This window comes from Lagenorhynchus albirostris, chromosome 6 (genome assembly GCF_949774975.1).
Source record: "Lagenorhynchus albirostris chromosome 6, mLagAlb1.1, whole genome shotgun sequence".
Classification (NCBI taxonomy): Eukaryota; Metazoa; Chordata; class Mammalia; order Artiodactyla; family Delphinidae; genus Lagenorhynchus; species Lagenorhynchus albirostris.
This window is the reverse complement of record NC_083100.1, coordinates 60,118,158-60,130,623: the sequence shown is the minus strand read 5'-3', so window position 1 is coordinate 60,130,623 and position 12,466 is coordinate 60,118,158. Positions and strand designations below refer to the sequence as shown.

Genomic DNA, 12,466 nt, shown 5'->3' with positions numbered 1-12,466 from the left:
CACAACTACTGAAGCCCGTGCGCCTAGAGCCCGTGCTCCGCAACAAGAGAAGCCACCGCAATGAGAAGCCTGAGCACTGCAACAAAGAGTAGCCCCCACTCACCGCAACCAGAGAAAAGCCTGCGTGCAGCAACGAAGACCCAACGCAGCCAAAAATAAAATAAATTTTTAAAAAAGCATCTTTTTTTTAAACAAAAGAGCTGGTGAACAACCTAAGGGTCTATTGATGGATGAATGGATAAAGAAAATGGGTAAAGAAAAAATACATATATCACATTTTCACATATATATTACACAATGGAATATTATTCAGTCATAAAAAGGAAAGAAATCCTGCTGTTTGTAACAACATGGATGGACCTTGAGGGCATTATGCTAAGTGAAATTAGTCAGAGAAAGACAAATATTGTATGATCTCACTTATATGTGGAATCTGAAAAAAAAAAAAAAAAAAACTCATAGAAACAAAGAACAGATGGGTGATTACCAGAGGCGGGTGGTGGGGGAAATGGGTGAAGGTGGTCAAAAGAAACAAATTTCCAGTTAATAAGATAAATATGTTGTGAGGTTGTAATGCACAGCATGGTGACTATAGTTAACAACACTGTATTGTATATTTGAAAGTTGCTAAGATAATAAATCTTAAAAGTTCTCATCACAAGGAAAAAAACTAACTCTGTGAGGTGATGGATGTTAACCAAACTTATTGTGGTGATCATTTCATAATATATACATATATCAAATCATTATATTGTATAGCTTAAACTTATACAACGTTCTATATCAATTATATCTTAATAAAACTGGAAAAATAAATAAATAAAATAGATCTGAGTGTTAAAATAAGGTAGAGCTGGCAATCTGGATTATCCTGGTCCAAACCAAAGGCAGATTTGCCCCTAGAAAATGTGCTGTGACTTACAGCAAATAAAATATCCAAACAAAAAGCATTAAGGCTCAGTGTGGAAGGAAAACCCCTGAACACGTATATAGAGACAAAAAAAGCAATTGGAGAAAACTCTGTTTCTTTTTCTGAAACACAAAAAAATCTGCCACTGAACAGTCTGAATCCCAGTTTGGAACAGTTTGCTATATACACCTGGTTTATAAAACTGTAGGTATACCATGGGTCAGTGCATAACTTGTAAAAGCCAAATTGTGAAAGCCTGTACACACGGGTGGAAGTTCTGACACAACATTCTAAGTGCTTCAGCTCATGCTAACTTTATTCATCCTCAAGGCAAGGCGACTCTTTGAGGGTGGATGCTATTATCCCTACTTCATAGCTGGGGAAACTGAGGTGGAGAGAGATTCAATGACTTGTTTAAGGTCACCTGGCCAGTGTGGAGCAGAGATGGGATTTGAAGTGACTTGGGTGCCACGGACCATGTGCTAACCACTCTGACAAATGGCCTTCATCAAAGGGCCGCAGGGAACACGTGAAACTGTTGGTATGGCCATGTAATGCGACCACAGAAGAATAAAGAGATGTTTTAATAGTTTCTATGTTGCCTAAAAGCAGCAAATATGATATCCTCTGCTGTTGGTGACGACAAAGTCAATAGAACAGGGAACCTGAGAGCAAAAATGATTAAAGTAGGTCCCAGGAAATGGAAAATATATCAGGCATGACGTGAGTACCTCAGACCTTTGCATGGGTGACCCATAGTTTAAAATTATTTACAAGCTCCTCTACCAAAAGTGGAATATAGAACAAAAAAATTTCTTTTGAAAAGTGTATCGATAAAATACAAGAATTCAAAAGCTGTCAACTGAGCAAATGCTTCTATTCATTGCTTTCACTGCCTTTTTACTTAAAAATTTCAGTTTGTAAAATTTCTTCTGTGATTATCATATCATTTTCTTAGGTATTCCATTTTGTTTGTTTTCTAATGAGGCTTTTTGGGAACATGACACAATTTTGTCATAACTGGATTTGTAGAGCCCTTTGGTTTTTTCATACACACACACACCCCCATGCCATCTAATGGTCAGCACACCTTTATCATCAAGCTCTCTCTGTCACTTTGGTTCCAGACAATGTCTTTTTGTTCCAGAATGTTTTTCATTATAACTATGTACCTCCCTCCTCAGGTCTTTACTTCATAATTTTTAGATGTCTTGATTCTTTCATTCCTTTGACCTTATAGACTGACATTGTCCTCAGCAGATCCTGAAGGACCGATAAACCTCCTTTTTCTAAGACACCTCTTATGTCAGCCTTAACTGTTTACCACAGAAATGACAACTAATTCACAAACCTTGATTGTTACAGTTAATCAGGAAGCACTGCCAATCTTCAAAGAGGTTATTATTAAGAGCCTGGGTTTGACTCAATTTCAAGTATGTTTGGCATCGTAGCCAGAGATAGGTGGAAGGCAGGAGTGTGGGTCCCCTGTGATGGGCACTTGGCACACTCCAGAACAAGTCTCTCATCCTTGTTTTTATCCCCTCCTTCTCCCACATAAGGAGTACTCAATTCGGAAGCACTATGTTTAAATTTAACATTATGTAAAATTTCAATTTGAGCATAATCTGTATTTGGGATCAAGGAGCTAACTCTGGCTATTCAAACGTCATCGACTAAACATACCTTTGGGAGGAAGCAAGAATTACTCTTGGAAGCAAGGGGTGATATTTGGTATAGTTAACAGTTGATATGACATGAGCACACCCAATCAGAAGCCCTTGTAGTGCCAGGCAGGGCTTAAGGGCTAAAACCTTTGAGCTGCTGAATTTTGGGGAAGTTGGCGGGTCCTAGGAAAGTGGCCAGTTGAACCTGGGGAGCTCAGGGCATAGCTTTTGGCTACTAGTTCAGAAGTATTTCAGCAACCATTACAGCCCCATCAGCGGCTCCTGCTGAGTACCAGCCTGCAGTGAGGTTCGTTGTGCTCTAACTATAATAGCTGGGACCTGTACCCCCTGGAATAGTATGTGTTTAACATGAAGAAGAAAGGCTAACTTGCATGAAAAATCATATTGCAGATGTTTCTTAGCTTACTAGATTATAGTCTCCAACGGTTTCTCAACCTTATCAAGGTTATCACGTACTGGTTTAAAAAGTGTGATCTTCAAGATTGTCTACTGAACTTGAACTCACTGTACCCCACTTTGGACTATATTTGACTGGAGGTATCGATTGGGAGAGAAGTGGGACGTACCCCCCTCCTGGCAGCTGTTACCACCTGTGGACTCTTGATGATGTTCAGGTGGCTTTTCGGTGTGGTACAGGCTGCTCCCTTGGTGTAAATACCCCTTGCGGTGAGATGGCACATGACCCCTACCCCCCATCACCACAGGCACACTCAGAGCTCCAGCTCTTCCCTGGGACTGCACTCTGCTTCTCTTTCTATGTCAGATTTCAAGGCAGGCTCCCCAAGGCATTCCAGGAGCCTTTGGGCTGGCATTTTTGGCAGACTGCTGAAGACCATGGACCCCTTTTTAGAACAAGGTTTTTATTATTATTTCTTTAATCTTTTGGCCATGCCATGCGCCATGTGGGATCTTAGTTCCCCCGACCAGGGATGGAACCTGAGTCCCCTGCATTGGAAGCACGGAGTCTTAACCAGTGAACCGCCAGGGAAGGCCCAGAACAAGGTTTTTAAATGCATAAAATAAAATACATGGGATTACAAAGGAAACCAATTTTATTGAAATACAGTTAACACAATATTTTTTAAAAATTGTGTTATAGCACTATTATATACATTTTAATTGACATATTACATAACAAGATCTAGCTGAGGGTCTATCTGATAACTACTGTAATTTAAGATATTTGCAGCAACTGTGATGTGATGTAAAAACCTATGGGTTCTACTGGAGACTAAGTCATGGATTCTTACTGCCACCGTGGTGTGCTGCCTACCTTCATAATGGAAGGAAATGCTAAATGTCAGTTAAAGGATTAGTGAAAATAAAAATGTAATTTTTTTTTTTGCCATCCAAATTCACAGTAACCTGAATTCTCTCTCCCCGGGTTAACAACCCCTGCAGGATAAAGTTACCCCAGGGGTCAACACCTCACTGGAGGCCCCACCCCTTGTGCTGGAGGCTGGAGCCTTTAGGCCACCCACACCGAACTCAGAGCGGTCTCTTGGCAGGGAAGTACTCCTCCCAACTGGTTCTGGGAATTTGGGGGCAGGAAAGAAGGGCTCCTGAGCTCGTGGGTGCCACTTTAAATAACTCATCCTTCACTGTTGAGGACCTTCTCAGTCTGAGAACACCTGGAAACCAAGTGTGAAGTTGCCTACACCAGTGTGACTTCTCCCACAAACTCTCTTTTCCACCTGGACGCAGATCTGTGGATGCTCTGGGGCAAGGCTGAGCTTCAGTTTTCTCATCTGCAAAAAGAAAACACCCACCTCATAGGATTGTTAGGAGCATGAAATGAGATAATAGCTGCGCGTTGTCAATTGCACAGCTCTATTTGTGCTGTTATCCTTTTCGACGGTTAGGTCTTTGAGGGCCGAGGAGAATGTATAGAGCTCCATTCCCCAAGTACCTGGCCCGCGTTAATTGCTCCATAAACACTTGTGGAATGAATGAAGGCAGCCTGCATTTGCACGTGGGCCTCGGTCGGCGAGCGCCCAGGGCTCCGGGCCATTAGGGCCGGCGCATCACCAGCACTTGTCTTTACTAACAGGTAGTAAACGCCTTTCCGGCTCTGCGCCGAATGGCAGCCACAATTCAAGTGTTTCTCTCCAGGAGGACACCCGAGCTGGGGCTGCCCGGCCCGCAGCTCGCCTCCGGGTCTCCCCGCCGCAGCTTCCGGGCCAGGTGCGGGGCGGCAGGGAGGGGCAGCGCCGCGCCGCACCGCACCGCAGCCGGGCCGGCCGGGAAGGTGCCGGCGGCGGGCGTGCGAGGAGGGGCCAGAGGATGGGGAGGGCCGGGGCGGGGCCGGCGTCCTCGTCACTTGATAAAACGCCTGCGAGTCTCCAGAGAACAACGAGCTCATTCAGTGGTCAGGAGCTGCCCGCGAGGGGGAGCGGCCAGGCGGAGAGCGCGACTCGTCCCGGGGGTGGGGCCGGGCGAGGCGGCGAGAGGAGACCGAGGTGGCCGCGGCGGCAGCCTCGAACCCAGCCCGCAGCGCAGGGCGGCCGCGCAGCTTCCCGCTCCCCTCCCGGTGCGCCGGCCCATGGCGGCCGCGGGGCGACTGTGGCTGCTCTACCTGTCGGCGGGGCTCCTGCCGCGGCTCGGCGCCGCCTTCAACTTGGACACCCGCGAGGACAATGTGATCGAGAAAACCGGGGACTCCGGGAGCCTCTTCGGCTTCTCGCTGGCCATGCACTGGCAGCTGCAGCCCGAGGACAAGCGGCTGTGAGTTCCCCTATTCTGCCCACCCCATCGGGGCGCCGGCCCGCGAGCGAACCGGGGCGAGGGCGCGCCGCGTTCCCGCCGGCCGGCCCTGCCTCGCCCGGGACTCCGCCGGCCCCCAGGGGGAGCGGGGCCCGACGCCCCGCGCGCTCGCCTCCGGCCCCGCCCGGCGCCGCGCCTCCCCCCCATTCAGCCCCGGAAGGAGGAGAACCCGGGGGCCGACCCCTGCGGACCGCGGCCCTGGTGCCAGGCGGGGCTGTCCTCGGCCCCGGGAGAGTTTACTTTTTTTTTTTAAACAAAGTGTTTTCCGGCTGTCTTTCCCTCTGGGCGTTTGCTGGGAACCCGGCAGGTGGCATGCTTTGCTGAGCTTCACGTGTGAGCTAGGCGGGGGTGACGTGGGGTGGAGGGTCGCTGTACGCTGCGGTGAGGTGACTGGGAGGGTCGTTCAGGGAGATCCAGGCCTTTCCCAAACTCACAGAGAGCACCGCGGCCCCCCGCAGACTCGCGCGCCCCGCACAAGTTGAAAAGCCACCTTTCATCACGTCCTGCGAGGCTTTCCCCGAAGGGTGGGTGCTCCAGTAGGAGAGACTTTTACATGCCTTTCCCCTTTTCAAAAAGATGGAACTAACCACGCACCTGTTCGCAGGCTAGATCAGCTGAGAAAACAAGACCCTCTTAGTGGTGTGGCCGACCCGTCGCCCAAGCCCCAAAGCGTCCGGCGCCACCCGAGACCCTCTGGGCCCCTGCACTGGGCAGGCCCTGCCGAGGGGTGAAAGTAAAATGTCCGATCTGGGCTGGTGCTTTGCAAACAAGGTTTGGAAGTGACAGCCCCGCACCATGGCAGAGCAGTGCTCTTCCCTGGAGAAAGTGGAGACCGGCACTCTTAGCCTCTCTTTTTCTTTGGAGACAGTGTTTGGTTCCCACATGATCAAACTCTTCAGGCTGGAGAGGGTATTTGGGAGCTTAGTCGCCGTAATCGCTGTGAGCTACATTCTTGATCTGTGCTACCGAAAAATAAACTCACAAAAGGTCCCCCCTCCCCACAGGCCTTTAGTTGAACTGAGGTCCTTCCAGGACCAACAAAGCGAAGAAAGCAAAGTGCAGCTACAGGAGAGAGGACTTTGTGTTTATGAGAGGGGAATGGGATTTTAGGGCTGGAGGAAACCTCTTGATTTCAGCAATTGAGAACTTTGGAATTGGTGAATGTTGCGGGTCCCTGAATCTTAAAGTCAGATTTTTCTGGTAACACCTGCTAGTGAAGCAAAGAAATTAGTTGGGGGTGGTCTGCAGGCCTGGCCAGCTGCGTATACTCTGCTTTCTCTCAGTAGAAATAATGGTTATGCTGTAAATTTGAAATGGAAGGTGGTTTCTGGTAACTCAGTGAATGGATGACACTTAGTGTCTCTGAATACTTGAGCTTGTAGATGTGCATCTACCCATATGGAGAATGAACTTGTTAGTGCAGAAATGATCGTGGGCCCGCAGGGGGAATACATTCTCCTTAGCATTCTCTGCGCCAGATGCCTACTGAAGCTGGTGGTTTCCTTGAAATACTTGTTCAAGCAAAGATTGTGAAGGGGAAGTACTGGGGCAAGAAAGTGTCTTGGTGGAGATTTGCAAAACGTGACTTCAGCCAGGATCTCTGTTGTCACTAAGGTTAGCTGCATGCTTGCTAAAGCTTGTTCTCTCTGGTGGGCTTCTCTATTAGAGCTGCTGCAAGTAAGTAAGAAGCAGCCTGTGTTTGGGGTCTGATGCCTTCTAGAAATGCTCTTCTTAGGGACTGAAGGAGAAGAGCAGCTCACTCTAAGGGGGCTGTATCTTTCCTTCGAGCTCAGAGTGTGGCAGTAACCACACTCTAAGGGGCTGTGGTTTATGTCAAATGCTGCTAACCCCACGCCCCTCCCCTCCCCCCACCCCCAATCGCTTCTTTTGGTAAAGTATTCCAGCAGCATTGGCCCCACCAGGAGAACCAGCACACACAGGCCATATCCACATCAGTTGTAACCTTTGTCAGTAAAGGATGTGTGTAAATAACAGCCGGTGAGGCTGAGACCTCACAACTTCTGGGCCAGCTTCCTAAACTCTGTACTTGATGGAAAAGCTCAGTGGGAGTATTTCAGGGAACTGGTGAGAGAGACCTGAGCTCAGAATTCCTTCTCAGCTGTTACTTTGAGCCTTAGTGTCTTTATCTGTAAAACGGAGATATTACTGCTTAATAGGGTTTTTGTGAGGATTAAGAGATAACATGCAAAGTGCCTGATTCCTGCCTGGCATGGGTATTTGCTGACTAAATGGTGATGCATTTAGAAGCAGTAACTGAATTCCTACTGTGTGCCCTGCTACTCCACAGGTGTTAAACATCCTGTGCTTCTCACTCTGCCAAAGAGTAAAGTCAAAGGTTATTGTAGGTTGGGTAATTTAAACTTAGTCACATTTATGAAACCCATTTTCAAAGCAATTTGACTTTAATCCATCTTAGACTTATAACAAAAGTTAATTTCTTCAACAGGGGACTTTACTGAGGCAGGAGAAGTAAAATACCAAAGATGTGTGGGCATAGCAGATGAATGCAGAATTATGGGAACAAACCATAGATGTTTGTGGGTTAAACTTTCTACGATGCCATTTAAATATTTAATAACATCTTAAACTCTACTTAACATTTTATAACAGAATAATATTGTATCTGAGAGCCTTAAAACATGCTGGGTGTTCCTAAAACTCTGGGGACTGTAAAATTGAAATAGAGACTTGTAAACTTTCCTCGGCTGTGTATTAAAGAAGTTTCAGACTCCAAAAGGTTATGAGGTGGTTGGCTGAGTTACTGAGGTCTGAGGACCTTGGAATCTTTCATTTCTCTTAGGTAGTTACAGTTGAGTCACCCTGCCTAGGTAGAAAGTAGGGGGTGGCATCTGTGGGTATGTCCATCCCGTGAATCATCCCTCTTAGCTCTTCTGGGAAGAGACGGATCTGTGTATGACTGCAGGGCAGAATCTGGAAGGAAGAGATAAGTGATATCCTCAGGGAGCAATCCTGGGTCTAATCCAATTGCCATTTTCTTATTTTGGGGAACTTTCTGATCACTGCCGTCTTCCTAAGGCTCTCCAGGCTCACTGTCGCTTCTGTTCTGACTCTAACATTTGCTCTTGGTTTTTCTCAGACTTGCGATGCTTCCGCTCTTAAAATCGTGTTTACTGAACTAGAGATCATCTAGTCCAACTAGCTCCCTTTATAGATGAAGAAACTGAAGCTGAAAGTTAGGAAATGTCTAAAGTCTCTTGAGTGCTTAAGCAGAATCTTAACAAAATCTGGATTTGAACTTGGTATTTCTGACTCACGCTCATTCCACCTCTAAAAGGAAAAGTCAGAAGCATCCTTCAGACCTGGAGAAATTGGCCAGCATCTGAATTTTGGAAATGTGCTATGTGCGGTTGATTTATTAAATTGCTCCCCATGTGGGTCAGGCTGTCTATTTAAATATCTGTGCCTGGACTCTCTTCCTATTGACCCTTATTCCAGCTGGCCTTGGATCAGCTTCCGGGTCCTTCTTTGCCTGTCACTCCTTCCCCTTCTGAAAAAGCCCAGTGAGGGGTGACTGGAGCCAGCCCAGGATCAGAACTGTGTCCAGGATGTGTACTTAAGTACTTGCTTCCTTGCATTCATTCAGAGTGCCATGCGGCCCGGGGCCATCGTCCAGGGACTGTCTCAGTCACCTTGAGTCCTCAGAGTCGAGAAAGAGACAAAATGGGCAGGGAGACTTGGAGGAGATCTTAGGACTCTGCAAGGAAGCAGAAATGGACAAGTTGAATTTGAACACAGGCTGGTGTGAGCCCATCCAAGTAATGACTTAGGGTCAAAAAAGAAAAGTATTTTTGTGGTATGTGTAACATGTCGGGAAAGTCAGGTGAAATGCTCATGTAATAAAGTGTTACACTATTGTAAAGAAGCAAGTACTGTGTTTTTAGTTGTATAATTCTCTATTTTAGCGTAACAATAATATCAAGATTTAATTTAAGCTTTGTAACCAAATAGTGCTGGAACTATGGTGCCTGGTTCCCCTAAGAACCTTGACTTAAGGTATTGCTATGGACGGAGTGGCAGGTGAATTATCTGGTACTTTCAAGATAGAAAGTGGAGACATAATAGAAAATACTATCCTTTGCTTAAGTGACAGGGTCAGTTTTACCTGGAACCCTGGTTGGTTCCGAGTCAGCCCACCTTGAAGAACATATTCATGTTGTAAGAACCAGTTTAAATTTCTCCATGAAAGCCTTTTGAGCCCAACCCATACTACAGCACTTCTTCTTCCTTTGAATGTCCGTATCCTTTCGTATCACATTCTGATGGTTTTGTGTATATCGGTTATCTGCCATTTTCAGAGGATGATCTAATCTCCCCCAGCTGGATTATAGGTTATGTGAGGGCAGGGGTCTTAACGTTCATTTCTTTGCCTGATGGCACGTAGCATATGCCTTGCAAGTACAATGGAGTCATATCATACACTCAATTTAACTTGTGAAATCAATTTTTCCAGCCCAGGGTAGAGACGGAGAAATCCCTTTATTTAGCCCTCTGTCCTTCCCTGCTCACCGTAGGTAGGCATTGGTCTCTGCTTCCCCAGGGAAAGAGAAGCTATGGTGGTAATGCAAAGACTCCACAAGACCTCAATTCTTGGTTTTTGAGTTTTCAAGGGCCCAGGTCCCAGCTAAGGGATTTTTTTTTTATAGGTGATTTTTAATTACACTTGACTTTTGCCTTAAAGGCAGACTTTAGAACTTAACCCCAGAAATACAGGCTGACCTGCACTGCAGTGCGTACTCAGGATCTGCTGGTTGTTAAAACGAGACTAGATAGAGAAGGATGGCCGTAGCGTTAAGATCCTGGAAGCTACTTGACAAGGGTGTGGAGGGCAGATGGAAGTAAGAATGTGAGGGCACTTGTGAATTGATGGCTAAAGCTTTACTTATTCATGGTTAGTAAGGGAATCTTGGATACATGGAGCTCTTAAGTGCAATGGTGAGGAAGCTGCTGACCCCCTCCAGTGAGAGCTGTAGAATGGTGAACCAAGTGGATCACTCTCAGCTGAGAGCTAATGGCCTTTTGGGAGGGTGGTCAAGGTTGAGCCCTGCAGTAAAGGGCCCTGGGAGCTTTACTGCTCATCTTACCCTTGTGTTTTGGGGTAAAAGTTTAGAATCAAATAACTATATTTGCGAGGAACCTTAGGGGTTCTCAAATCTGGCTGGCCGTCAAGGTGATTTGGGGAATCTCTTTATAAAAAGTATAATTCTAGACTCAGTTCAGATCTATTGTACTAGTTTCCATCTGTTCATAAAGTTTTCTAAGATTGAGCTAGATGAGCTTTTATTTTTCACACAGAAGGCAGAAATAGTGTAGTGGATAAGAGCAGACTCTAGAGCTAGAGTCTAGATCCCAACTAGAGTCTAGAGCTAGATGGGATCAGATCCTGCTCTGCCATTTACTAGCTGTGACAGTGTGCAGGATACCTACAATTCTGCTCGGCATTCCAGCATGTAGGGGTTTTCCACACACACCGTCAAGCCATTCTCAGATACTAGTCAACTCAATTCTGACACTCTGTACCTGGAGATAGCATCAGATTCCACAGAGTAAGGGTTCAGTCCTGCAAGACTGCCTCTCCCCCACTTCAGATGCCCATGTCAAGTCCAGGTTGTCCCCTCTGCTGACGGACTGGCTATAAATTGGAGGTTCCCATGACCCCCTTCTTGGGTTTGATTAATTTGTTAGAGTGGCTCTCAGAACTCAGAGAAACATTTTATTTACTAGATTACCAGATTATTATAAAAAGATATAACTCAAGAACAGCCAGGTGGAAGAGATGCATAGGGCAAGGTATGGGGAAAGTAGAGTTTCCGTGCTCTCTCCTAGCACGCCCCTCTCCCCAAATCTCCACGTGGTCACCAACCCCGAAGTTCTCCAAACTCCATCCTTTTGGGTTTTTATGGAGGCTTCGATACATAAGGCACAGCTGATTAAATCATTAGCCATTGCTGATTGAACTCAACCTCCAGCCCTTCTTCCCTCCCCTGAGGTCAGGAAGGTGGCACTGAAAGTTCCAGCCCTCTAATCAAGTGCCTGGTTCTCCTGGCAACCAGCCCCCCTCCCAGGTGCAGTCCCATGGCCATCTCATTACCATAACAAAAGACATCTTTGTCGCTCTCCTCACTTAGGAAATTCCAAGGGTTTTAGGAGCTCTGTGGCAGGAACTGTGGAAGGAAAGCCAAATGTATTATAAATCACAATACATCATCTCTCTGGGTCTCTTTCCTCAGCTGTAAAGTGAGGATAATTGCACCTTAGACTAGTCCTGACTCAGAGTAATAAGCACTTTGTGTGTGTGTTAAATAAATGTGGAAACCAAGGCTGTGAGAGGTGAGGTGGCCATGACATGTTGGGCAAGTTGGTTCTCAGTCCACATCTTCCATGCTTCCTGGCCTGTGCAGTGTGTGCTTTCTCCTTTGGGGTTTGATTTTGATAATGTTCAAGTGTCCATCCTCCCTTCGCATCCATCCTACAGTTACATGTTTGTAAAGTACGCCCTAGAAGAACCACGCCTGGTGGCCTTTTGGTAGCTGCCACGCGGTAGATAAACACCAGCAGGGTTTCAGCAAGCAAAGGAGATGAATGGGCAGAGTGGTGCGGGGGTGATGAGCTTCTGGACGGCAGGGACTTCGGGCATAGGTTACCCACGGAGGGTGGATTGTGCAGTTACAGGGTGGAGTGATTCATGCTGTCTGGTTTCCAGATCTTCTCAGACCTCTGTGACTTTCAAAGTCTCAGCTCCCACCTTATTCCTGGTAGGCTGGGTAATGTGCACTCCACCCAGGGCAGGGCTGATGACGATTTATTTTTCATAGTCCTTTGTTTGGCACTAATGTATGGTAGGAAGGAGCTTGTGCAAAGCTGGATCTGATTTGTTGATGATGAAGCTGCCTAAAGCTGGGAGATGCACGGACAAAGTGTGAAAGTCACGTTCTAGCAGATGTTTGTTTGTTAAACTGGCATTTAGAATTGCATACAGAGATCTCTGGAACTAAATTGAGGCTAATTGTTAATAGTTGTGAACTGGGACAGGGTCAATTGGCTCTTCACCAGTGTTGGTCCTTATTAG

At 46.6% G+C, this 12,466-nt stretch overlaps 1 protein-coding gene across 3 annotated transcripts in view; it reads left to right on the top strand.

Moving 5' to 3' along the window:
* Positions 1 to 4,964: 4,964 nt before the first annotated feature.
* ITGA6 (integrin subunit alpha 6) overlaps positions 4,965 to 12,466 on the top strand; it is a 74,686-nt gene continuing 67,184 nt past the window's right edge. For 2 of the 3 annotated variants that reach the window (XM_060152635.1, XM_060152633.1), the window contains exon 1: positions 4,965 to 5,319. In XM_060152635.1, coding sequence (XP_060008618.1) covers positions 5,138 to 5,319 — 182 coding nt within the window. In that variant the 5' untranslated portion in view covers positions 4,965 to 5,137. The remainder of the gene's footprint in view (positions 5,320 to 12,466) is intronic. The other variant, XM_060152634.1, reaches the window with a different exon arrangement.